This window comes from Helobdella robusta, assembly GCF_000326865.2.
Source record: "Helobdella robusta unplaced genomic scaffold HELROscaffold_27, whole genome shotgun sequence".
Taxonomy (NCBI): Eukaryota; Metazoa; Annelida; class Clitellata; order Rhynchobdellida; family Glossiphoniidae; genus Helobdella; species Helobdella robusta.
The window spans coordinates 159261-186760 of record NW_008704392.1 but is presented as its reverse complement, the minus strand read 5'-3'; the positions used below and the strand labels follow the sequence as shown (position 1 = coordinate 186760).

The following is a 27500-nucleotide window of genomic DNA, read 5'->3' as shown; positions in this document are numbered from 1 at the left end:
TGGTGTCTGAAACACCATAGCGAGGTGATCAATAATTATTGTCCTTATTGTTACAAATCAGGGGATGAAGCTTTTTCACTAATTAGGGACTATTGTTTTTTATTCTTACAATGTCTATTTTATTTTCTTCAAATATATAACATTAAAAAAATATAAAATATTATCACTTCCAAACACCCAAAAAAGTCTGGGCTAATGGAGCAGGTAAGGAATAGTAGAATATCCGTGAAACAGGCGGAGATGGAGTTGCTGTCATTTGTTAGACAGCATACCCCACCAGGGATGTGCCCGTTAGCAGGAAACAGCATTCACGTCGACAAGAAGTTTCTAGAAAAGTATATGCCACAGTTTTCATCACACTTTCATTATAGGATTGTTGATGTTAGCACTATCAAAGAATTGGCCAGGTTGGTTTAGTTGCATGAATTTAAAAAAATTGTTAGCTTGTTAGCTTACTTCCATTATTTATATATATATATATATATACATTTGTATGTGGGTGTGTTTTTGTGTTTCTATGCTTGTAATTATTTATTTGTCTGTATAGGTTTTATATTTATTTCGTTTTATAGTCGTTGGTATCCAGACCACAGTGATTTGGCCCCTGTTAAAAAGATGGTTCATAGGTCAGTTTTATACATAAATGCATACAAACAAAAATACAAACATACATGCTTGCATACAAATAAGCAAACAAACAAACATACAAACAAACAAGCAAACAAACACGCTTAATAATCAGCATAATTGTTTGAACAGAGCTATGGATGACATTCTGGAAAGCATTGCAGAGTTGAGATTTTACAGGTCCACATTCTTCAAGATGTTGTAACAATGATGATGATGATAATGATGACATTGATGATGATGATAATGATGACATTGATGATGATGATGACGGACAATATGATTTCATGATAAAGATAGTGTACTATTACCACTGATGCTTATAACATGATAGCATCAGTATTTTTAATAATTATAAGACATTAATTTCATTCAAAGTAAGATCGATTGATAGTTAAGTTTTCGAGTCGTATAACTTGGTGCAAAGTTGTGTGGGGGCAATGTATGATGACCAGCCAGACAACCCATTCATTCAGATGCCATCAAATGCTATTTAACGTTTCATTCTTGTCCAGTCTAATTAATATTATACTTTGTTATCGTTTCATTATTTATCAATTATTTCATAATCAATATTGTATAGTAATGTATGCGTGACGTCGTTATTGTTGGTTATGCAACTTTAGTATACTATGACTTAAAATCTGAATAAAACTTCTGTTTGTTATCTGTGGTGTCAATTCTGATGCTTTATGTATCTCTGCGTGTCTGTGTATACATATATTGTTTGCACACATATCTAGAATATAACATTATTCTATTAACATTATATAGCATTACGTTATTCTCTCTCTCTCTCTCTCTATAAATATTGTAAAAATTATGGTCTATTACCAACATATATATATATATATGTGTGTGTGTGTGTATGTGTGTAAATGACAAACGCTTGCATGTGGTGCAATGTATATGTATTCATACATATTCGTGTATCAAGCTTTTGGCAATCCGTAGTAAACGATGAAGGATTGAAATTGCAAAATCATAATCAAACAACAAGCAGTTTAGTTGTTTGTCATATTAGGTAAGGACGAACTTGGTGTATCAAATGTTGATGTATATTTCTGACCTATATATCGCAGAATTGTGCATATCGTTGTTGTCATTGGCATTAAAGTCGCAAGTTCATTCAGTACGAGTCTAAATGCGTCATTTTCCTCATTCACTCGTTTTATGTGTATCATCTATCTACCTTCAACAAAATTCTTGCATTAATATTGTTTATTACTGTGTGAACATTAGTTAGCATCTTAAAATTTAAAGTTTCCCATGTAAATTTGTGCGACTGAACATATTTTAAGTGACTTCTATTGGATATTTCCATTGCTTCAAAATGCTATTTCTCATCATTTTAAAGTAATAAAATATTGACATTGGATGATTACGTACTACAATTTCTTAGCTAGAACGTTTAACACTCAGCCATGTCGCTTTCGTTTGTGTCCTCGTTTGCTTGCTTGCATGCAAGTATTAAAAATAATTTAGGAATAAAATTTTTTGACCCAACAAACGCATTTGAATGCAGTTGTTTTCAATATTTTAGTTCATAAAAAAATAATAATTCAATGAATAACTACATTTTAAAACCTTGATTTGCAAATAATAATTGAACTTGAACAAAATATGAACATAAAGTCAAATACGAATGTATATATATAATTTTTATTTATGTGATGGCATATCAATCAAACCAGCACAACTTCTTCCATGCACACAAGCTCAATGTTATCAATCATCACATTCTCTTCATCGATGATCAGCTTGCTATCCGAAACTGATTCCAGGGCTTCTTCCAGTTCTTCAACCTTAATCTTGGCAGGTGAAGTTGTGACGTCGTCAACACCATTATGAACAAATTTTAATTTAGATGAAAGCTTGTTGTTCGCATTAACTCTTGAGTTGTTCTTATCTTTAACGTGAGTCATGAGATGTCGTTTGAGGTGCGACTTTAAATAGAAACCTTTCAAGCAGACAGAACAGGTGTGTTGTTTGACCTCTTCATGGAACTTCATGTGCACATTAAGTGAGCCCTTCGTGCCATAACTCTGACCACAAGTTGAACAGACATAAGGACGATTGCCTGTGTGTGTGTTCATGTGCCTCTTCAGGGCCTGGCTGTCTGTAAATCCTTTCTTGCATATGCTGCAGTTGTGCGAGCGTTTGTCTGTGTGCAGCTGGGCATGCTTAAGCAAGTTTGCCTTCTGAGCAAAAGGTCTGTTGCAGATGTTGCACAAGTAAGGTTGCGCTCCTGTGTGCGTGCGTTCGTGAACTTTCATGTAAGATTTCTTTCTGAATCTCTTGTGACAGATCTCGCATTCATGAGTTTTCGCTCCCAAGTGACCCTGCATGTGATCTCTGAAGTAGACACTCAGTGCGAATGATTTGCCACAGACCGAGCACACGTACGGTCGGACACCCGAGTGCCTCACTTTGTAATGTTGCATCATGTTCGTCTTGCTGCTGTATACATTGTTGCACAACTCACATTTGAACTGCTTCTCATTTGTGTGAGTCTTCTCGTGAGCCGTCAGTTTGGACTTTTTTGAGAAGACCTTCCCACACATGGAACATGTGAATGAAGAATCAGCACTGGGAGCACCACCATCCGACAGAGGTGTGAGTTCGTGGGCCATCCTGATGTGCAGTTGAAGGCCGGCTGCTGACCTGAACTTGTTGCAGCATACATGACAACTGAAACATTCAACCGTCTTGTGAATAATTTTATGCTGGTTCCACTCTTCAATGCTGTGAAATATTTTATCACATGGTTGGCACTCCAAAACAATGGGATACTCTTCATTTTCTTGCTCTGAATCCAACTTGATATCAACATCCATGCACTTGTTTGTGATGAGATGATGTTGCAAACTTTCAGACGTCTGAAAGATAAGGTTGCACGTCTTGCAGGCGAGGTGGTCATTGATTGAGTGGAGTTTCGTCATGTGGCTGAACAAGGTGTCCTTCCTCCTGAATGAATGATCGCAAATGTTGCATCTATAAGGTCGATCAACTGCTGCCTGGTTCGTTCCATTGTCTAAAGTCTTCATTGACTTGTTTAAAATGTTTTCATAATCATTTGAAGTGATGTTGTTGTTGGCTTCATAATTATCCAGATGAACATCTTTGATGTGAACATTCAAACACTCCGGTGATGAAAACGAGCTCATACAGATGGAACAAACATATGGAAACTTGTTGTGACACTCGAGCAAGTGGTTGGTCAACAACTCATCAGTGTCAAACATATCATCACATATCAAACACTTGCAAAACAACTCGTACTGATGATATTTCTCGTGCTGAGCTATCAAACTTTCATCTGGGAATGCTAACTCGCAATAGGAGCAACCGTATCTCAGCTGACTCATGTCAGCTGTAAGTTGTTGTTCCTTATCTATGCACTCGTGTTGCTCCAACGTGTCGGGGTTTATGAATATGGAGTGACATCTATCACAGACAGCAACTGGTAGAGACTTGTGGGTCTCTAAATGGCTTGTCCATTTACTTAAACAAAACCTATTGAAGCAAATTTCACAATAGAATTCACTCTCAGATGTCTCATTATTACTGTTGTTGCATTGTGACATACTTCCTGACTTCTATCACATGAGTTTTTTCCTTTCATAACATAATATAATTGTTTCTAACCTGAAAAATGTTTTGATCATGTAAAAAAAACAGTTTAAAATTTATTATAACTATTACAGACAATTTCGAATTTCAACTAACTAAACAATCTTAAAATGAACTTCTATTTATTATTATGTATGATGAGTGAATCAACTGTACTGTTGTTAACAAACACATTGATAATTAAATTATTAATTGTAGATGTTTGCTTTAAATATTTATTGGTTTGATGAAAATTTGATTGATTTATATTCCTGGCTTTTACGGTTAACCTTTAAAATCATATTCTTTAAAATTTAAAATTAAAGAATAATTTGTAAAAAAAACTCTAGAAGTTTCGTTAAGCTAGAGAACTAAATCTAAAAATAAAAAAGAAAATGTCTTTTAGTTTTCTTTAGCAGTTAGTTAGCTTATTAATTAATTGCCTTGGCGCCTTATTTATTCTTATTAAAAATTAAACGGTGCCATAATAACATGATAATTTAAAAAGTCTACCTACATTATTAATTTAAATTTCAAACAAAACATCATACCCATAAAATAAAGATACAAACATACAATACTATAATACCCACAATTGCTAGTTGGGACCATAAATAAAAAAAATGCTGGATAGAGCAAGCCAAGATGTCAAGTGATTTTCAGCGAGAAACATCGTAAGGTTATGAAGAACGAATTTCGCAATAAAATTCGTAGAATCAAATTAAAATCTCATTTTTTTCAAATTAAAAAATTTCACATTTTGCGGCGACAAAACGACTACAAAATAAAAATAAAAATGGTGTATCTAACCATATAGACATCGACGACCAAATATTTAAACGTCAGTTAAGCTATGAAGGGAAGAATTTTGCTTAAATATTATGGTCATGAGAATGATGAGAACAGCATGACTGCGAATATTTCACAAACATAAAAAACTCACCATTTGATATGAAGATTTTACAATTATAGCTTTATAACAAATTAATCAAGATATAATTAACATTAAAACTAGATAAAATAAAACAATTTGAATATTGAGACCATTGCTTTGCTTAGACACTTTCATAAAAACATTTGGGGACATAATAATAGTAAAGATTACATCCATCATTATATAATATTTTTGACTGCATTAAAAGTTCATAAAAATAAACATATCATGCACACACACACACACACACATAACCACACATTCCACACTGACGCACACACTCAAAAATACACATGTTAAATGATTGTTGTACTGATATATAAACACAAAAATAACTAACAATATAACTCATTTGATTGACCTAGCAATTTTAAATTTACAATAAAATACGTGAAATGATGACGACCTGAAATTTTTTTAATCATCTGTTAGAAAACACTTTTAATCACATTGTGTACTGGTTGTAACTTATAAAAAATATAAAAATATAAAAATTTATTCTGTAATTTAAAAATAAGTACAATTTTGCGATAGTTGTATCTTATTTTAGTCATGTTATTTTTTTTAGTCGTATTCGTTTATTTTACCGATATTATTATTGCGCTGTTATATATGAGTTTGCAAATACATACATACATACATATATAGATATACATACATACATACATACATACATACATACATACATACATACATTCGTATATTGTTTGCTTGATGTTTTATCCTCTTTCCTTAATTTTTTCTTCGTAATCGTACAAATAGGTAAGCTTAATATTAATTCGTAAGCTGAGCTATGTGATTTAATTTAGTGAACATAGATAAGTTAGGGTCTCTATTCTTCCATTCTTACGTTCTAGTTTATTTGTATTGTGTAGTTTTGTCTTTTTTTTCAACACAACACCAACAACAATCCATCTCTCTTTCCTCACGATCTCTCCGTGCGCATAATATATAGGTCGGTCGTTGCGGATGGGAGTTAAAAGTTCAATCTTCAGTTGAGTTCAGTTAAGTCGGATTGGGTACTGATTTTATTATAGGGTTTTCTAAGTTATATTAACATTAAATCATTAAATTATTCATCTGCTGACATCCATCGAGTTGATTTCATCAAACAAAATCTAACTAATCTAATCTCAATGCTATGGCATCCTGTGAGTTGTTAGAGCACATAAAAATAAACGGGATGATAGGAAATGATGGCGAGAACGATGATGAAGATGACAACAACTACATTGACGAGTTCCAACCTGTTTGGGAGAAGTTGCAGACTTTGAATTTAGGGAGGGACGACGAAGAGGAAGATGGTCACATTTCAAATCATACTTCTTTGCAATTAAAGGAGCAACATCATCATCATATAGCTGATGTTTATCGACAGCCTTTAAATCTGGAAGATTATGAATTTCGCAACACAATTGGTTAGTTAGTTAATTGGTTGGTTTGTTATTTGGCTAATTGGTTGGTTGGGTGGTAAATTTTTTATTGTGATGAATTTTGTTAGTCATATTTACAAAAATAGCTCATATGTTCATTTACTTATCAATCCAAATTGTTACTAAAATTTGTCTCACTTCAATCAAGAGACAGTATTGTATTGTGAAGTTTCATTCATAATATTTTTTATCAGGCCCCATAAAATCCTGTGTTACTATCCCACTATTATATTATATGCATATGGCATTTTATAAATAGATAAATTTGATCAAATTAATTTTTTTCAATATTATTTATTTTTTTTTATTATATAAATTTTTTCAAAAAGGCACAGGGACATTTGGCAGAGTGTATTTAGTGCAGCACATGCAGACCCGAAGTTTTCGAGCTCTGAAAGTGCTGCCGATTAGTGAAATAATTCGACTGAAACAAGTTGATCATGTGCAAAATGAAAAAGAAATTTTATTCAGTGTTGAACATCCTTTTATTATCAAACTGTTAGTTCTTTGCTGTTTCTATTTTGTTTCATGTCATTTCTCTTTCTCTAGTCACTCTATTCCTTTGTTGGTGGGGTTTTATTAACCAAATGTTATTTAGTTCAATAGAATACAGTTTTGATTAAGTGTTGATATTGTAACAACTGCTGAAAGAGTTAATCACATTAGTCATCCTTTAATTAGTTGGAATAATTTTTACACTACTTCATGTATTTGAATTGTGGGAATGTGTATGTGTGAGTGACTCATTCATTGTTGTTGGTGATGACAAACTTATGAATCACATTTTAGTTTTCTAATTTGTTGAAGCAATTTTTCAAGGACATCAAATTTTAATCATAAGTCATATTTATAGTAAAATTTTTATAGTCATATTTAACGTAGTCGTCACATCATTTTCCCTAACCTACCAACTCAGCCTACTGACCAACCACGATCCGACCTTCTTGTACCTCCTATTCGAGTACGTCCCCGGCGGTGAGTTGTTCTCCTACCTGAGAAATGCGGGTCACTTTAGTAACTCAACGACCCAGTTTTATGCATCGCAATTGGTCCTCGTCCTCGAGTACCTTCACTTACAAAATGTCGTTTACAGAGATCTGAAGCCTGAAAATTTGTTACTCGACTCACAAGGCCATCTTAAAGTCACTGATTTTGGATTTGCAAAGAAACTTATTGATAGGTTTGACTGTGTGTGTTTGAGTGTATATGTACTTCTTTGTACGTATGTTGTATGTGTGTATAAATTTGTGTGTATGTATGCTGTTTGTGTGCATGTATGTTGTATGCGTGTATATATTTGGCTATACATAATTGCTAATCTGCTGCTTGTTGCTTGTTGCTAATTTCAGGACATGGACCTTATGTGGCACTCCCGAGTATTTGGCTCCGGAAATAATTTTGAACAAGGGGCACAACAAGGCAGTCGATTGGTGGGCCTTTGGAATCATCCTCTTTGAAATGCTGGTTGGGTAAGTTAAGTTGGAAACTATTTATTTATATACGTGCATGGGAAATGATAATTATTATATTTTACTCTTAAATATTCTAATTAAATGTCATTATAATTGCTTGTTGATTAAGTTATCCACCGTTCTATGATGAGACACCATTTGGAATTTACGAGAAGATTTTAGATGGAAAAGTTGAGTGGCCAAAGATGTTTAATCCTGTTGTTAAGTTAGTTTATTGTCATTTACTGGATGGGTAGTTCTGATTGGTTGGATGGTTCTGATTGGTTGGTTGGTTCTGATTGGTTGGATGGTTCTGATTGGTTGGTTGGTTCTGATTGGTTGGTTGGTTCTGATTGGTTGGTTGGTTCTGATTGGTTAGATTGATTAGGGTTAACCATGATGGATGGGGTGTTGTGATTGGTTGTTTGGTTTGTTGTGATTGGTAGTGTTATATTTCTATTTTTAACTCTAAATAATAATATGAATTGTTTTTTATTTATAACTCACAATTATAAACAACGATTTTTTTTCCATTTATAACAACCAATCAGAGATCTGATAAGAAAGCTGCTTGTTCCTGATAGGTCCAAAAGATTTGGCAGTATGAAGGTATATTAATTATTTTAATTATTTATTATTATTTATTATGATTGTTGTTATTATTAATTATTTTAAAGTTGTAATAATATGTTATTATAAGGTGCGCTCCACACCACACAATCGCACAAAAAATGAAGGAACTACTTAAAAGATATCACGCCATTCAATCCAATTTGATACACGCAAACAAATTTGAAAAAGTCGCATAGGGCTAAAAATTTACATAAAAATAAACATGTGGCGGCAGAGTTTGAAGGGAGTGAGTGGAAGTGCAATCGAATATAGTTATTGATAATTTTTTTACAAACAGAATGGAGCAGACGATGTGAAGTGCCATCGCTGGTTCCGTGGCATCAACTGGCTGGATGTGTACGATAAAAAGTTCATTGTTAGTTTGCTGGGGTTGATGATTGTGAGGATGGTGGCTGTGTGATGATGACGACGACGATGGTGGTGGTAATGCCATGAGCGTCAGATTCTCATAGTTGGATAAAAAAGTTTCCAGCTCCTTGATTGAAAAAATTACTCTCTGTAGTAGTTTGCGACTGGACTTTGACTCCTACTCTGAGTTTCGACTCCCAGATTACATTTTCAACTTTTGCCTTACAATTTTGCTAAAATGTCGCTACTAAATGATAGACACTTTAAAAACACTTGAAATTCTCTCAATGAAAAAAAAATTTAATTTTTTAATTTTTGTTTTATTTCTGTTTTAAAACATACTGATAGAAAATTATCTGATTGTATTCATTCGCTTCAAAAGCATTTATTTTCAGTATTAAAAATGATTGTGTGTCGGTTAAAAAATCTCTGACCCAGCTAAAAATCTCTAACTGACTCTCTCCAGCACTCTGATGAGGACGATTCCAATAGTAACTTTTATCCTAGTAATGAATATAACAATATTCAGAATTACAATAACTCTTTTATGCTGCTTACAATAAAAATGAGATGGTATAATTGGATAATATTACATACCAGGCCCCAATTCTACCGAAAATTCGGTACGAAGGTGATGTTGGCAACTTTGACTCGTACACAGAGATCGACATGGACGCCATGTTCCATCCCGTCCAACTCGACGAACAAGCTCTCTTCTGCCACTTCTGAATTGATCATTTTTGCAGAATTTGTCTTCTGTATGAGTGTAGCTGTTTGTATGTTTTATTGTATGTTTTTATATTCTTGTTTGTTTGTTTGTTTTTATACAGTAATGTTGATTCGTTCGTTTGTTTAGAAAAATTTATCTTGTGTTCGTGTCAGCTTGTACGTATGTTTTTGGATACTTTTATGTGTGTGTTTGTATATTTTTATACAGTATTGTTTATACGTTCGTTCGTTTGTTTGTTCGTTCGTTTGTTTGCACTCTTGCTTTTTTCTCTGTTTTCATGCTGTTGTTTATTTTATAAAATCTTTGTTTTGTTTTGTTTAAGCATTTATTGTTTACCTGACATTTATTATGTGTTTATTTTAGTTCTTTGTTTTAATTTAGTAAAATATTTTTTGTTATTCTTTTTTATGTTGTTTTCAATTTTTGTCTTTTAGTTTTATATTCAACTTTTTGCTTTCGGCACTTTATGTTAAGTCAACAATGCAACTTTGAAGTCGGAGTTTTACAATTGTTTGTGTGTGTGTACGTGCGTGTGTATATGTGTGTGTACGTGCGTGTGTATATGTGTGTGCTTGTGAGTGTTTGTGTGTGTGCTTGTGAGCGTGTTATTTATTTTTATCGTGAATAAATCTTTTAAATGGCGAAAATTGTTGTACGCATACTTTTATACAGTCTGTTCGTCCTTTCACTGTTACAGTTAACTGTTGTAATTAATTTATACTGTGCTGTCATACATATATATAAATATATATATACATATAAATATATAGATACAATATTATAATGGTATTATATATGTACATTATATGCACATATGTTTAATGTATGTATTGCTGGAAGGAGACAATACAATACTGTATAGTGTACGGTATTGTATACATTTATTTGTTTTACGTATATATAATTACATGTGTATATATTGTGTGTGCGTATAACCATGCATGTTAGGTGGTACCTGGTATTCATTAAGTGTGGTACCTTATTTATTAAGTATGCGTGAGTTGGTTTGTATTGCAGCTTGCACGTCATGCTATTTTTTGATGGTTTCTTCAGTTTTTTTCTTATCATGATTTCTTGTGGCGTTGTTTGGGAGAGAGAGGGAGAGAGAAATATATATAATAATGAGGGAAGTTTTTTACAGAGAAACTTGATTCTTCTTCCTTTGATTTACAACAGCATGACGAAATTTTTTGTTTCCCACTGATGGAGAAATTAATCTTTTGTTCCTTTTTGTTTTTTTCTTTGTTATATTTCATTATATTTGTTTATATTCTTTGTTATTTTTATGCTTTGTTATCCTTCGATTTTTTGATGTTGTAAATTCTTCGAATTCATTTTTGTGGAATAATTTAAATTGCTTGACATTTATGGCGCATTTTTAATCAATTTATTTAGCGCAATTTTATTTAATTTATTTGCTCTTTTTTCTACTTAACACAAATGATTCGATTTAAAAAGCCCATCTTTGAACTTCAGAATTACTGTTCAAGAGTATTTTTTTATGTAAAACTATTTACACTCTTAATTTTATTTATTTATAATGGTTATTATACGAAGAAATAATATTATACCAACAAATATTTATGCTTACATTTTTTTATTATACATAAATACTCTATTTTAATATATCAAGTTCTTTATGAATTTTGGGCAAGCAGGCTTGTCTTGCTGCTGATTGGTTGGTTGGCTGGCTGATTAGTAGAGTTTATTTTAATATTTCAAATTTTATTCATTTGTTTAATTAGTATTATTAATTAATTAGTTAATCAATTGGTTGGTTGGTTTATTTTCTTCGTATAACTTTCTGCTTGATTCACTTTAAAATTGAATTCATATTAAGAGCGGACAGACGAAAATAATATTTTAACGATTTGTAAGTTTAATATTGAATTAATTTTCTAGAATAATTTATTACAATATTTTTTTTTCTTTTACCGTTTTCATTTGTTCATTCAGTCAGTCATTCATCAATTCATTCACTGTCTTTATTCAGTTACCAATTCATTCATTCATTCATTCATTCATTCATCCTTTAATTCATTCATGTATTACTTCATGCAGTATTGTTTGTGATATTTATGTATATATGTACGTATACACACACACACACACACACACACACACACACACATACATATATACACACGTACAATGGTTATTATATGGAAATATCTGACGGACGACCTACGTGGTGTGTACGCACATGAAATCCTCTGCTCTTTCTTCATCATTTTAAATTTTAGACAATTCTTCTGCTTTGTATTATTTAAATTACGAATCTTATATTATTATTATGATTATTTATTTTTATTATTTATTTACATCATTGTTATTATCATAGTCATCGCCGCATGGCAGTTTTAATCATCACTAGTTAGGTACCAGAATGACAAATAGGTTTGATACCAGTGATGACGAGTACTTAAGTACATTTGTACTTAAGTACATTTGTACTTAAGTACGTACTTAAGTACAAATGTAGTACTTAGATACTTATACTTAAGCGGATATGGAAACCTGTACTTAAATGCTTATACTTAAGTACATTTTTCAGTACTTGTACTTATAAGTAATAAATTTTTCCTGTAAGTACCAGAAAAATTTTAAGCAAAAATAAGATAATGTCAACATTTAAAAATTGAAAACTGTGATGAAAACACACACACACGTTTTCACATTGACATTCTTGTTTATCTCTCTTATCAACATTTGTTCTTGTTTAGTCATGGATAGCGGGATGTTAAGATAACCATTGGCTAATTGAGTCATTAAAAGGTGGTTAACTCACATCACTCTGACATCTATATATCTATATCATAGACTCTACATGATCTATATACACATGCACGCTATATATAGTAGTCTTCGCGATAAAGTAAATGTTGTGATGGAACGTTTGCAGCTGCCGAAGTTCAGCAATATAGATTTGAGTTTTCTTAATGAGTGGTTGGAACTGATGAGACCAATTTCACTAGCATTGGACAAGCTCCAAGGTGAGGTTTCAATGGAGTCTTATTTTGGTGCTGTCTTACCAACTATATTTGTTATACTGCGAAAACTGCAATCTTTTACTCCATCGTACACTTCAGCTCTTGTTTCTGCTCTTCAATGTGGCATGGATAAACGCTTTGGCGATATAATTGACTTCAAAGATATTTCAAGCAACAGCAAGATGAGAGCATTTGTTGTGGCTTCGATCAGCCATCCGTTTTTTAAAATCAGGTGGATAGAATCATCAGTTCGTGAGCAAGTTGAAGACTTGTTTCTAGCAGAAGTGGTCAGAATGAGCAATTCTTCAACAGTTTATGAAGACAGAAATACTAGAGGTTGTACTAGTGCAGATTTTTATGGATTCCACGAACCAAGTTCCGAATCACGATCGAATGAAAAAGTTGAAGGACTGCAATATCTTAGTGATCCTTCATATGATATGGAACAACTCAAAAGGTAATCAATATTTTTCAGTAATATATTATATATGTATAATATGTATATGCTTGATTTTCTAATACATTTTTATTCTCAAGTATTAATAACAAATTAATAATTTGCTATTTCGGTTAACAACTGTATTATTGTTCCTTAGGTATCCTGCTGTCGCACAAGTGTTTTTGAAGTACAATACCACTGTGCCATCATCAGCACCTGTGGAACGTATATTTAGCCAGGCTGGAATGATTTTCACTCCTAAAAGAAATCGTTTAAGTGATGAATCATTTGAAACTTTACTTTTACTCAAAAAGAACAAACTCTTTTATTGATGTAAATAAATTACTGTAAATAATGAGTTGATTTCTGAGTTTAATAAATTTATAAATATTTCAAATTAACCATGGTATGTACTTAGGTACTTAATACTTGTACTTAGCACTTATAAGTACCAAGTATGCAATTTGTTTTTGGTACTTAGTGCTTATACTTAAGTACTTTTATTACTTAGTACTTATACTTAAGTACATTTTTTGAGTACTTACGTCATCACTGTTTGATACTAACATCATTTGCGTGCGCATATGTGCGGAGAGACTGGAGATTTTTTTAATTTACACACACACGCGCACACACAAAAACACACACACATACTGTCATACAAACACATACACACACAACATACATGCAGTTGTTCAGTAATTCATTGTTTATTCGTTAACCTTAGTTTATTTTAAATCAATAAATTTTTTCCTGAAAAATTTGTTTTAATCATTATATACACAGACACACACACACACACACACATGCATACATTAAAAATTATTAAACTCCAAAACAGCGGTAACAAAAATTGACAAAATTATTACATTTTTCATTGCAAAGATATGACCAAACAAACAGTTGCTAATGAGTCAGCGAAATGTGATTTTCTGAAAAAATTATGACCACAATAAATTAATTCGAATGTAATCGGTAGTAATTATTAATTATAATATTAGTATAATTGAATAAGAATGATCGTCAGTATTGTTATCTTAATTGTTAGGATCAGCTCTCGCATAATTTGTTTATTGATTGATGTTGATAATACTGTTTAACCAAAGGAGAAAAGCCAATACTATCATTATATTATTGTTAGTATTATTTAGTATAATTTTGAAATCTATTCAAATTTCTTGATTTAACTTTTCACAAGCTGAATGTTCTTTATGTTACCACTCAATTATAGAAAACAACAAGCATGTGTCAGCATGAATGTCTGTCTGTCTGTATGTATGTTTGTATGTATGTATGTGCTTACATATGCATATATATGTGTAGAACATCACAAAGTCGATTTAAAAGGCATCTAAACGTCAGAATCAACTAGAAAACAATCAACTAGTATTTAACTCGCGGAACAATCGAATAATAAATATTAACAAACAAGTAATTTATTTAGCGAGAATTAAAAATAAACCAAAAAAATGATGATTGCAAAATAAAAATCTCAAACACATCGGCGTTTAGAACTGCTCAAAAGTAGTTTATGTCCCTCTCTCTCTCTCTCTTCCTTCTATCTCTACTCTCTATATTTGTTATATATATATAGATATATATATATATATATATATATATATATATATATATATATACTGTACATAAAAAAATAAGTAAGCGTGGGTAGTTTTTAGTATAAAAAAATTTTCTACAGACAAAAAATTCTCGGTCATATTCTTTTGCTTTGTGCTAATTGCTTGTACGTTTGTTGTAAATATGTATATATATATATACACACTTGTATCTATGCAGATGTAGTTGTGTATGTGTTCGTGTGTGTGTTACTAATTCTAAGTTATGCTGGAATATTCTTAAGTTTTATTGCTTTTAAAAGGAAATTTGAAAAATAAAAAAAGATCATTGCATGATATGTTTGTGTGTCTGTTTGCGTGGAACCCCACGTACATGTACAACTTTTTGTTGGTGTGTGTGTGTGCGTGTGTGTGTGTGTGTGTGTGTGTACGTACGTGTTATATTACATCATTAATAAGCAAAATACCTCAAACCAAGTAGCAGAAGAAAGACAAATAAAAAAAATAATTACATTGAATGACGGATTAACTCCATGCGTTCACATCTTCCCCTCCATTCCTTCCTTCCTTCTTTCATTCCTTCCTTCTTTCCTTTATAAGTTTTTTCTCAAAATTTCTCATTATTATTTTTACTTCGTATAATTTTTTCCATTTTAATCATCATTTGTTCATTTTTATATTAAAAGAAGAAGAAGCTGTGCAATGCAATAGTTAAGAGAACATTTGCACTGTGCACTATCTCCTTTAAACTCACACACACACACACACCACACACACACACCACACACACACACACACAGACACACCTAGAAGCACAGACACACACCTAAAAGCACAAACATACATGCAGATACATAAATTTACCGACTTAAATAAGAAAAAATAAGACAAAGAAAAATGATAAATAAAAAATAATAAAAACAAAATTAGTGGTTTATTAAGGAGCATCGTTATTATTTCATTTCATCTTCTTCACCTATTCAGCTCACGCCTAGAATGTAAATAATATGTTCTATAATTAAAAACAAATTCAATAAATAATTAGATAGATATGTATTAATTAATTTATTTATTAGCTAATTAGTTAATTAATTAAGAAAGTAACCGAATAAATAGTTAAATAACTCACAGTTGTTGCTTTTTCTTCATTCAATCGTTGCCTATTTGTTGTTACGAAATCAAAAAAACAACCATTTAAAATTGTAAACTCATCAAGTAAGTTGGCACTTCAGAGTTATAACAACTATCAATATACCATCCCACCCATTTTATCCATTTATACATTCATACGGTGCGACCAGATGGGGTAACATTTAAGGTGCAAGGTCATTCTTGTGCGTGTGCGTGTGTGTTCGTGTGTGTGTGTGTGTGTCTCTATGTGTGTACGTGTGCGATGCGTGAATTCACGCTTATTTACTGAACTGAAAGCTTCACGATGATGCTAATAACAATAACGCAAACCTTTCGTTAACGTTGTAAGTTTTGGTTCGCTTGCTATTTTTCTTGCAGGTAGCTTCGTAGATGGCTTTCGTGAGGCCACAGCGATCGAAGATGCAGCAGACGACGTCGACCACAAGGCAGACCAACAGGACGACACCAATTATAATACCCAGCAGTATCCCGTAGTTCGTTTTGGAGTTTGAAGATTCTGTTGTGGTTGTTGTGGTTGCTGTTGTTGCGATAAAAATTTAGTTGTTTTGTGATAATGATGATGATGACGGTGAAGGGATAGTTATATTTATTGGCTGACATAAAATACCCCTAAAACCCGTCCATCGTTCTGATTGCTAATACTTTACCACCATCCATTCACCATCATCCATTCACCATCACCATCATCATCTCCAGTACTAACCATGCAAAGGTCTTCCATATGCAACAACATCATCATCTGCATTAGTAATTGAACAAGCAAAAATAACAAAAACAACAACAATAACAATAATAATAATATTAATGATTATATTAATAGTAATAATAATAATAGCAGTAAGATGTGGATAACATCACACTCAGGCACACTACCCCTAAACTAATGTCATTAGTCGAAACTTCAACAAAGAATAAAATAACAAGAATAATAATAACAGTAATAACAATAATAATAATATTTCCATTATTATTATTATTATTTATTATACTTATGTTCGTTATTATGCCTATTAATAAGCCACAAAGCATGCGATGTAGTTGCTGTTGTTGTTGATGTTGATGTTGTTGTTGTTGATGTTGATGTTGTTGTTGATGTTGTTGTTGTTGTTGTTGTTGTTGATGTTGTTGTTAATGTTGTTGTTGTTGTTGTTGATGTTGTTGTTGTTGATGTTGTTGTTGTTGATGTTGTTGTTGATGTTGTTGTTGATGTTAGTGATGTTGATGTCGTTGATGTTGTTGTTGATGTTGTTGTTGATTTTGTTGATGTTGTTGTTGTTGTTGTTGTTGTTAGTGATGTTGTTGTTGAGTCATTGTGATGTGACGTAAGTTGTTTGAGTGACCTTTCATCATCCTCATCGTCGCCTTCCCCACCGCACTTACAATCATCATCGTCACCTCATCATTATACACCATCATCATCTTTCTCTTTATAACAATAATAATTATCTCGCAAGCATTGTCATCAATATATCAATATAATACACACACAAACACACACAAACACACACACAAACACACACGTACATACACACACACACAAACTCAAACAAACAAATTATGTATAAAAAGCAGAACGCTTTAGCATCGATCGAGTTTAACGGTAAGACCATACTATAACATAAAAATAGTTATTTTTAATACTATCAGCCAAAATTGATAATAAAATAATAATTATTATTATTATTAATTTGTTTGCACTATAATTAATAATAATAATAATATCAACCAGAAAAGAATATTGTTAATAAACTAGCAACTCTACTATGGACACAGCACCAATATTATTATAACCGCAAGAACTTCATCATCATCACCATACTATCATCATCACCATACCATCATCATCATCCTACCATCATCATTATCATCATCATCATCATCAAACTAGAATGCCAAACATAGCAAAAGCAAGAACAAAAATCGGTTGCAACATCATGAACAACAAGCTGATGATGTTGAAGTTGTTGTTGAAGTTGTTGATGATGTTGTTGATGAGGATGTTGATGTTGTTGTTGATGCGGCTTGCTTTTGATGTCGACGCAGCGTAAGGAACTGTCGTAAGCAACAACAAAACAACATTATACACACAAGTTTTTGTGCGTGTGTATGTGTGTGTGTGTATAAATGTGCGTGTGTCTCTGTGTTCATATGTGTACTTGCTGTTCACATGTTCGTTTTCATGGCATTAAAATTAACATTTGGTGATTTCATCATTTCAATTTATAACTTTCGAATCACACAATCTCGAAGGAGCGTGTGAGCCTGCTAGGCATCATCGTGCACCATAACTTGAATTTGAGTCAAGGCAATTGCATTTCGTTTGTTTCAACAACAACAACATCATCAACAACATCATCATCAACAACAACATCATCATCATCATCATCATCATGGACAACCTCTGCAAGTGTGGAAGTAGTATGCGGGATTATCATTGGAGCGCCCCATCTTATTGACTGCATGCACCAACAGTTCGTACTTGTACGATTCCTCCAAACCGGAAAGAAGGTATTTGGTATCTTTGGTTTCTTTTTCGATCCATTTATTTGGCGCTGTAGAATTTGCTGGTAGAACCTGTGCACGTGTGCGTCAGCGCATTCGTTCACTCGTCAGTCTCGTCAAGTTAGAACGATATAATGCGATGAACTTCATCCTTATCAAAATAAACTGTAAAAACCATTATCACCATCATTAAATAAATATTTTCCACACCATCATCACAATCATCACCGACACCATCACAACCTTTCTATATTTGAGTGTGTATTTAATAATTGGCAGATTGCTTGAATAGGGAGCGAGCCAGTTGATGGTGACCTCATTTGGTGGCAAGCAGGCTGCCTTGATTTGCTGGATCGTAACTGGGTCAGGGCGGGCTATTTTTAGAAACAATACAAAATAGATGACGTCGTTCAGAGTTCAAAAGTCAAATTTAACGTTGCGAATTGAAAATACGGAGCTACTACTAACAGAGTTCTTTGGTTTTGAATTCAACAAACTTCATTGGTCCAACATGGAAGGCGTTGACTGGCTGTGCTGACACTTGGTAGGGTGTCGAGTCGCTCAGATTCGTCAATGTAATCTTGTACTTCACTGTTTGTGTGTGTGTGTGTGTTTGTGTGTGTGTGTGTGTGTGTGGAATGTACGTGTTGTGTGTTGCATGGGTGTGCGTGCATGTATGTTTTCATGTATGTACGTGTTCAAGCTTGTTCCATTACATTAAAACGTTACATTATGAACATGATGTTGAGAAAGACATTAAATTGAAAGAAACATACAATTGTCATGTGGAAGTTTCGTGTAGTTTAGCACCTCTCGCTCGCCTCCAGCTGATGAAAATCATATCCCAAATTTATTTTATTCAAATTTTACTTTCTTTAAAATGAAATGATTTTATTAAAATCCAAAGAGAGGAGACTGATGGGGTAAACTATTTTAAAAATATATTTGTAACTCCAGTGTCAGTCGCAAACGATCGTAAAAATATAAATTCAAAGGTAGATAAACTCAATCAAAATGACTTGTACAGTTGTTACAACAGTTGTTGTTACACGATTGTAAATATTTCTCTACTTACACGGCTGCAAAGTGACCATGATGACTTCAACGGGCAGACCTCTTTGATACGATTCTTCCAACTCCAACGTCACTGATGTCGCGGTGACGTTCGCTATCGCCATGCTTTTCAAGTCGTATGGTTTTTCTGCGTGTGCGCGCGTGTGTGTGTTTGTACAACATCATCATCAACAAACAGCACGGCCATCCCGAGAACTTACTTGCGATGTAAAGGACAAAAGTAACATTCTCGTATCCTTTATTGTTGCTGACGTGGCACGTGTAGTTTCCAATTCTGTCCTCATCAACCTGGCGTAATGTGCTAATTTTAGAAAATCTATTTATGGTAAGATTTACTTTTAGAAAAGCTATTTTTAGCAATAAACTTCTTCCTCATCATCATCATCATCATCACCACCACCACCATCATCATCATCACCACTAACCACTAGCAGCCGGCTGCAGACTCCATAGTTGCCTACAATTGGCTTCCTGTAGAATTTATCATCATCACCACTATCGCCAACTTTTTCGACATCATTATCGCTGTCACCATCTTCCTTAATGACGTCATCATCATCTTCTCTATGTAGTTTTCTAGTCCATGATATGACGCAAAGTTTTCTGGAGATGGCCGTACAGTTGAGCAGCAGAGGCTGGCCAGGGTGCTTATAGACCTTCTCCGTTTTAAGGGTCAGAATGACTGGAGTCACTGGGGAGTTGATGGCGATGATGATGATGATGATGATGATGATGATGATGATGATGATGATGATGATGATGACAGTGGTGGTGGTGATAATTTTTATTGTGATAATTTGGATCATTATATTCATATCAGCAGTGGCATCATCTTCACAATCATCGTTCTCATCATTGCTTTTATCATCATCATCATCACAACCATCATCATCATCATCACAACCATCATCATCATCACCCTACTTCCAACATCAGACTCGACCGTCCTGTTAACTTCATTCCAGTTGTTGCCAGCCTTGCAGACGTATGTACCGTTGTCCTTATCCATGTTCACACTCTTAAACCTGGATACAAGTTGGCGCTCCGTCAATGAAAGGTCAGTAACCTCCTGATGACGATGATGATGATAGCAATGATGACGATGGTGATGATGACGATGGTGACGAAAATAGGTGGTAGCAAGTTAGAGGATGATAATGAGTGGGTTATGATGATCGTTATTCATCGCAATCACTTTTTTTAATCAACCGTAGTAATTTCATCGTTACTATCATCAAAACTCACAGCCGGAATCCTGCTAAGTTCATTTGACTCTTCAACTTTATACAAGGTCATCTCCGGAAGGTCAAATCCGACTGACTCGCACGTGATGACACCTGGAGTTATGATGATGATGATGATGATGATGTTGACGACGGCGATGATGACGACAACGAAGATGTTGATGAGAAATAATAGCAACTACGTACCATCGTGTCCGATGATGAATCCTTCAGCTCTTATTTCTCTAATCGCTGCGTCCACTGTTTGCCAGGTCAACAATGATAATATTATACCATCAATAATAATAACAAAAGCAATTAATAATTACAACAACAATTACAAATTATAACCTGACCTCTGATCTTGACGGAGATGACCGCCCTAGCAGACCCATGTTTGTTGCTGGCCACGCAGAAGTACCTGCCGACATCTGCCACTGAAATATTTCTGATGGTTATGGAGTTCTCGCTGATGGTCACTCGCACGCTGTTGGTCAGTTCGTCTGCACTGCCTTCCTGTCAACATGCACAGGTCAACCAACCGATCAACCAAACAATCAATCAGCCAACCGACCGACCAACCAGCCAACCGACCGCCCAACCAGCCAACCGACCGACCAACCAGCCAACCGACCGACCAACCAGCCAACCGACCGACCAACCAGCCAACCGACCGCCCAACCAGCCAACCGACCGACCAACCAGCCAACCGACCGACCAACCAGCCAACCGACCGACCAACCAGCCAACCGACCGACCAACCAGCCAACCGACCGACCAACCAGCCAACCGACCGACCAACCAGCCAACCGACCGACCAACCAGCCAACCGACCAGCCGACCTTATAGAACTGATACGTAGGCATGGGCTTGGCGGACGCATCACAATTAAAAGTGACGTTATCGTTGAAGTTGACCTCACGATCGCTCGTTTGACTTGTGATCTTTGGCCTGTCTAATTATGATGATGATGACGATGATGATGATGATGGTGACGATGATGATGTAAGAAATGATGGAAAAAATTATAAAAACATTAAAAAGCTTTCGCTTTATTGGCATCACAATTCTCAGCGATTTCAGTTTTTGTCAGTTTTTACCCCAGCCACAAAATCATCATCATCGCCACTACAGCTACCACAACATCGCCACCACAACCACCACCACCAACAATCAACATCGAGCAGGATGGCCCTCGATCGTATCTCCCCAGTCTTGCGCACGTGACCCACGCATTCGTACAGGCCGTTGTGAACCGCGCTCACGTTCGCAATCTCCAAACCTGACGACAACTTTTTGAACCCCAAGTCCGACTCTGATGTTGGTGGTGATGATGATGATGGTGGTGGTGGTGTTGAAGATGATGATGCTGATTTTCAAAAAACCTGCTTAATGGCTTAACCACACACAGACATACATATATACAAACGAACTCGCGTACAAACATTCATGCATATATACATACATACATACATACACACATACATACACACACATACATACATATATTCAAAGAAGCACAAACTCCAAAGTGCAATACAATAATAATTATTTACAATTTGAAACACAATCTTATCGCTAGAATTTAATGGGTTTTTTATTAGCGATTTTGTTCATTCGTTTATTAATTTGTTTTACATTCTTTCAATCATTCATTTATTCATTTACCCATTTGTTCACCATCCATCTATTCATTCATTCATGCATTCATTCACTCATTCCAACTTTTCTTAATAAAAAGAGATTTAAATCTCCAGGACACAAGAGCTTTTGGTGTAGCGACAACAGTGCAGCCGATGACGTAGGGCAGGCCATCCAATGGGTGATGCTCCTCAACCACGTTCTCGAATCTGATTGGCTCTTGCAATTTAAAATGGCTTAGATTTACTTTGATTGGTTGAATATATATTAATATAACGATTACATTTTTAATTATTTAAAATCTTTAAAAATTATTACGATGATTATGAAAAAACTGCTAAAAATTTGCAATTTGCTCAAAATTTAATGATGTATGAAACCAATCAACCAACCAACCAATCATCCAACCAACCAACTAAACAGCCAACCAATCATCCAACTAGCCAACCGATCAGCCAGCCAACCAACCAATCAACCAACCAACTAAACAGCCAACCAACCAATCATCCAACCAACTAAACAGCCAACCAACCAATCAACCAACCATTAACAGTAACAGTAGCACTACCAAAGACCTTTTTAGCAGAATCACCATTATACACGCACGAATACACGCCAGCATCCTTCCTCTCGACTCCACTCAGAGTCAACAAGACTTCTCTGCTCGAATATATTTCAACATGGATCCTGGAAATAATAACAATTATTATAACAATTATTATATTATTATTATTATTGCAACTATTATTAATGTTTTAGTTGTTGTTTGTGCTGTTATAATGCCAGCAAAACTCTTACTAGAGTGTTGAGGTAGGTGGTGGTTGTGGTAGTGGTTGCCGTGTTGTAAAAAATATTAATTAAAATCAGTCACTAGGCTGGCAATATTGTTAATGAGTCAGTGTTTGCATGCACTGACAATCACCATCATCAACAACAACAACATCAACAACAACATCATCATCATCCCAACAACAACAGCAACATCATCACCATCATTCCAACAACAACAACAACATCATCACCATCATCACAATCAACAACAACAACAACATCACCATCATCACAATCAACAGCAGAAACAACAACAACATCATCACCATCATCACAATCAGCAACAACAACTACTACAACTACAACAACAACATCATCACCATCATCACAATCAACAGCAACAACATCATCACCATCATCACAATCAACAGCAACAACAACATCATCCTTATTATTAAGAACATGATACAGTATGAACCACAAACAATCCATGATCGTATTCGGAGACATATATGATGAACACATCAAACAAAAAATCTGAAGTACAAAATACATGTCTGTGTATATTTAAATATGTGTGTGTGTGCGTGTGTGCCTGCGTGTGTGTGTGTGTGTGTGTGTGCCTGCGTGTGTGTGTGTGTGTGTATGCGTATGTATGTGTAAGTATGGAGGGTACATGTTGATGAATTGTTTTTGGAATGATTTGTATTCAACAGTAGTAAAGAGAGAAGGAAACCTCCCAGACAATATAAATGCACTTGTTTTTGTGTGTGCGCGTGTGCATGTTTGTAAGTGTCTGCGTGTGTGTGTTTATGTGTTTGTTCGCATACGTGTGTGTATGTTTGTTTGTACATGTCTGAAGTGTTCATGTTCATTTCCTGTGTATATGTTTTGGTAGAAATATTTGTTCACAAGTATATTTTGGTTTAATAGCGACATACACATCAACAACAACATTATCAACAACAACAACATTAACAACAACAACGACAACAGCAACAACATTAACAACAACAAAAACGGGTTTCTTAACGAACCTTTGTCTTAATGTTATCTTATCAGTTTCTAGCATACGTCTAACATCAAATGCCAATACATTCCATGAATGTTAATTTATAATTGGCAAAGAGTAAAAAAATTAGCAATGAATGAACGAACGAAAGAACGAACGAACGAACGAACGAATAGTTAAATCGTTAAACGAATGGATGAATTAATGAATGATAGTTTGAAATGATGACACAGAATTAAATATTAATTGAGAGGATTGATTCACTAATCCACTGTTTTGAAGTTTCGTGCCTGAAAAAGATTTTTTGTAAGCACACATACACACGTATATACACGCACATACAAACACACACTTACACACACACACACACTTTCGTGCATACTTTTTTGTCTGGCTGGCAAAACGTTTACTTAATCCTCTTGTTCTTACAGTCATGCGTTCACTTTTTCAACTCATTTTCTGTTAACTTATTTCTATTCAGTGATTCATTTACATGGGTAGGTATGTGGTGTATCTCCGGTTTCATCCGTTCATCCGTTCATTCGTTCGTTCGTTCATTTCTCATTCATTCATCAGACGTTTTCAATGAATTCATTCATCCCTTTCAAGTTTCAGTCACTCAGTTATTTCTATAACTGGAAAGAACAAACGAAAAGAATAAAGATAGATTAAAAAAAGAAAGAATAAAAATAATGAATGAATGAATGAATGAGTGAGTGAGTGAGTGAGTGAGTGAGTGAGTGAGTGAGTGAGCGAGTGAGTGAGCGAGTGAGTGAGTGAGTGAGTGAGTGAGTGAGTGAGTGAGAAAGCGAGCGAACGAACGAACGAATGAATGAATAAATGAATGAACAAAAGATCAATCTTACTTTTTCCTCCTTTCGTTTCCCACATAAATATTTTCACTACAGACAAATTTCAACGCTAATCTCTGCTCAGCTAGAACTGCAAACAAACAAGAACCGACACATACAGACACACACGCACACACATACACATGCACACACACACACGCACACACATGCACACGCACACACGCACACACATACACATGCACACACGCACACACGCACATGCATGATGTTCGTACGTCTGTAGTAACGCAGAAAGAATTCGGCGCTTGATAATGGCTGGAACCACCGCGTAAATTGTTGAGATAATGAATTAAAATAAGAGACAAAAAACATGGATAGTGATATACACGGAGAGAAAGAGAGGGAGAGAAAGAAAGAAAGAGAGAGAGAGAGAGAAAGAGAAAAATAATTAAAATAATATGAGAATGATGGAAAAAGAGATGGAGAGAATTATTAATTTTCTAGCCTGGCGAAATAATAATGACAGCCCAAACTAAATATCTAAAACAAGCAAGTATGAATGTGTGTGTGTATGCGTGTATGTGTGTGTGTGTGCGTGTTGAACGATACACAAAAATACCGAATACCGAACGTGAAAATACCGAAATACCGACGGATTCGATGGATCGAATGTTCAGAATGCAGTTCAGCAATTTTATTTTTCTGTTTTAAAAATTACATGTAAGTTTAAACAACAAAAATAATAATAATAGTAATAATAACAATAATAACGTTGTTCGGTGATGGTATTGTACATCTAGTAACATTAAAAAAAATAAAAAGAGCTATGAATGTGTGGCTGGTTAGAGATTCTGATGTTCGCTGTTTCAAATTATATTATTATTATTATTATTATTATTATTATTATTATTATTATGAATAAATGAAGAACGAACAACCCAATATAAGCTCTTCTGTAGACAGCAGTAAATATTTAGTTAAATAATTTTTTGCTTCTCTTCACAAGTAGTTCTCACTTTCTCTCTTTCTCCCTCTCTCTCTCTTTCTCTCTCTATTTCTTCCTCTTTTTTTGCCTTTTCTTCTAATGTTTTCTCTTTTTTCTTTCATCAATTCATTCATTCTTTTATTTTTTCATCATTCCTCCACGAGTTAACTACTTGCATAGTTGCATATTCATCCAACAGATCCACTTAGACGTTCTCTCAAATATGCCACTCAATCGCTCATCCGCCCACTCATCTACTCATCCATCCACCCATCCATCCATTCATCAGTTCATTCATTCATCAAGCAATCCATCCATCAATCTATCTGTCAATTCATTCCTTCATCCAGCCATCCATCTGTTAAATCATCCATCAGAATATATACGTAGCTACAATTATTATTTGCACAATAATATGAACTGGAGTGTGCACGCACATGCGCACATAACCACAGTATATTTTTGAAGTTTCAAATAAGTAAATAAATAAATAATAGTTGATACGATGAATGCCGAGAAGACAATACGAGCATCTGACCTGAAAATACTGAATAACTCCTAAAGTCATCTGAATAACTTGCCGGGTACACACACACACACACACAAACACACAAAAATAAACACACACAAACACATGTATGTTTATATGTATGTATGTATACATTTCATTTTTGTAATCAATTCTATGTGATAATTTTTATACAGATTATTATCATCATTATTATTTCCCATTATTCTAAATAAGTTTTTTAACATAGATTGGAATCAGCTCATCTTACTTCTGTTTTTGTTTAATTGTTGTTCTGTTTCAGTTTCGTTCCTTGTGGCTTTCAGAACGGTTAAACTTTCGCTCTTAATGAACTTTAAAATTTCAGAAGTTTGGCACAGATTTTATTTAATTTCATTTCATGTTTTTGCTGTTTCTTTTTATTTTTTGATGGCCAAACACGTACACGTGTACACACATACGTATCCGTACACATATACACACATACGTATCCGTACACATATACACACATACGTACACATATACACACATACATATATATACATATACAGACCACCAATAAATACATACGTATATGTACACTTTGTTATCCAACGCAATTGACTCAGAAACAGTGTTTTGTTCATCTCTTCATTCCTTTTTCTTATTTGTTAAACATCAATATTATCATTAATATTATGATATTATTATAATTTTTTGTATTATTATTATTATTATTGATATTATTACTATTTATCATATTTTTCAAACGATTTGATGTACCAATGTTTGTATATTTGTATGTATGTATGTATGTATGTATGTATGTATGTATGTATGTATGTATGTATGTATGTATGTATGTATGTATGTATGTATGTATGTATGTATGTATGTATGTATGTATGTATGTATGTATGTATGTATGTATGTATGTATGTATGTATGTATGTATGTATGTATGTATGTATGTATGTATGTATGTATGTATGTATGTATGTATGTATGTATGTATGTATGTATGTATGTATGTATGTATGTATGTATGTATGTATGTATGTATGTATGTA

The 27500-nt window shown here is 34.0% G+C and overlaps 4 protein-coding genes across 4 annotated transcripts in view; 2 read left to right on the top strand and 2 right to left on the bottom strand.

The window, feature by feature from the left end:
* HELRODRAFT_173544 (hypothetical protein) overlaps positions 1-832 on the top strand; it is a gene marked incomplete at both ends in the record, with an annotated part of 2072 nt that extends 1240 nt beyond the window's left edge. The window contains 4 exons of the mRNA XM_009020165.1: positions 1-24; positions 187-407; positions 573-626; positions 760-832. The exon at positions 1-24 is cut by the window's left edge and continues 54 nt beyond it. Coding sequence (XP_009018413.1) covers positions 1-24; positions 187-407; positions 573-626; positions 760-832 — 372 coding nt within the window. The remainder of the gene's footprint in view (positions 25-186; positions 408-572; positions 627-759) is intronic.
* Positions 833-2161: 1329 nt separating this feature from the next.
* Positions 2162-5071, bottom strand: HELRODRAFT_112195 (hypothetical protein). The gene is made up of 2 exons (XM_009020164.1): positions 5050-5071; positions 2162-4275 (listed from the first exon to the last, which is right to left on the bottom strand). The coding sequence occupies exon 2, from the start codon at positions 4212-4214 to the stop codon at positions 2313-2315; it is 1902 nt and encodes a 633-aa protein (XP_009018412.1). The 5' UTR covers positions 4215-4275; positions 5050-5071; the 3' UTR covers positions 2162-2312.
* A 1863-nt stretch (positions 5072-6934) lies between these two features.
* HELRODRAFT_80468 (hypothetical protein) lies at positions 6935-9767 on the top strand (the record flags this gene model as incomplete). The annotated part of the gene is made up of 7 exons (XM_009020163.1): positions 6935-7104; positions 7523-7786; positions 7956-8075; positions 8188-8283; positions 8609-8666; positions 8968-9045; positions 9639-9767. Coding segments are annotated over 7 exons (915 nt in total), but the record flags the coding sequence as incomplete, so codon positions are not given.
* A 5261-nt stretch (positions 9768-15028) lies between these two features.
* The window catches only part of HELRODRAFT_191977 (hypothetical protein), a gene marked incomplete at its 5' end in the record, with an annotated part of 18635 nt that continues 6163 nt past the window's right edge, over positions 15029-27500 (bottom strand). The window contains 20 exons of the mRNA XM_009020162.1: positions 15029-15762; positions 15901-15931; positions 16233-16419; positions 16627-16662; positions 18323-18497; positions 18669-18799; positions 18894-19016; positions 19202-19252; positions 19501-19626; positions 19700-19787; positions 19925-20190; positions 20424-20568; positions 20745-20836; positions 20930-20983; positions 21079-21170; positions 21640-21673; positions 21894-22037; positions 22448-22580; positions 22939-23050; positions 23620-23691. Coding sequence (XP_009018410.1) covers positions 15757-15762; positions 15901-15931; positions 16233-16419; positions 16627-16662; positions 18323-18497; positions 18669-18799; positions 18894-19016; positions 19202-19252; positions 19501-19626; positions 19700-19787; positions 19925-20190; positions 20424-20568; positions 20745-20836; positions 20930-20983; positions 21079-21170; positions 21640-21673; positions 21894-22037; positions 22448-22580; positions 22939-23050; positions 23620-23691 — 2098 coding nt within the window. The 3' untranslated portion in view covers positions 15029-15756. The remainder of the gene's footprint in view (positions 15763-15900; positions 15932-16232; positions 16420-16626; positions 16663-18322; positions 18498-18668; positions 18800-18893; positions 19017-19201; positions 19253-19500; positions 19627-19699; positions 19788-19924; positions 20191-20423; positions 20569-20744; positions 20837-20929; positions 20984-21078; positions 21171-21639; positions 21674-21893; positions 22038-22447; positions 22581-22938; positions 23051-23619; positions 23692-27500) is intronic.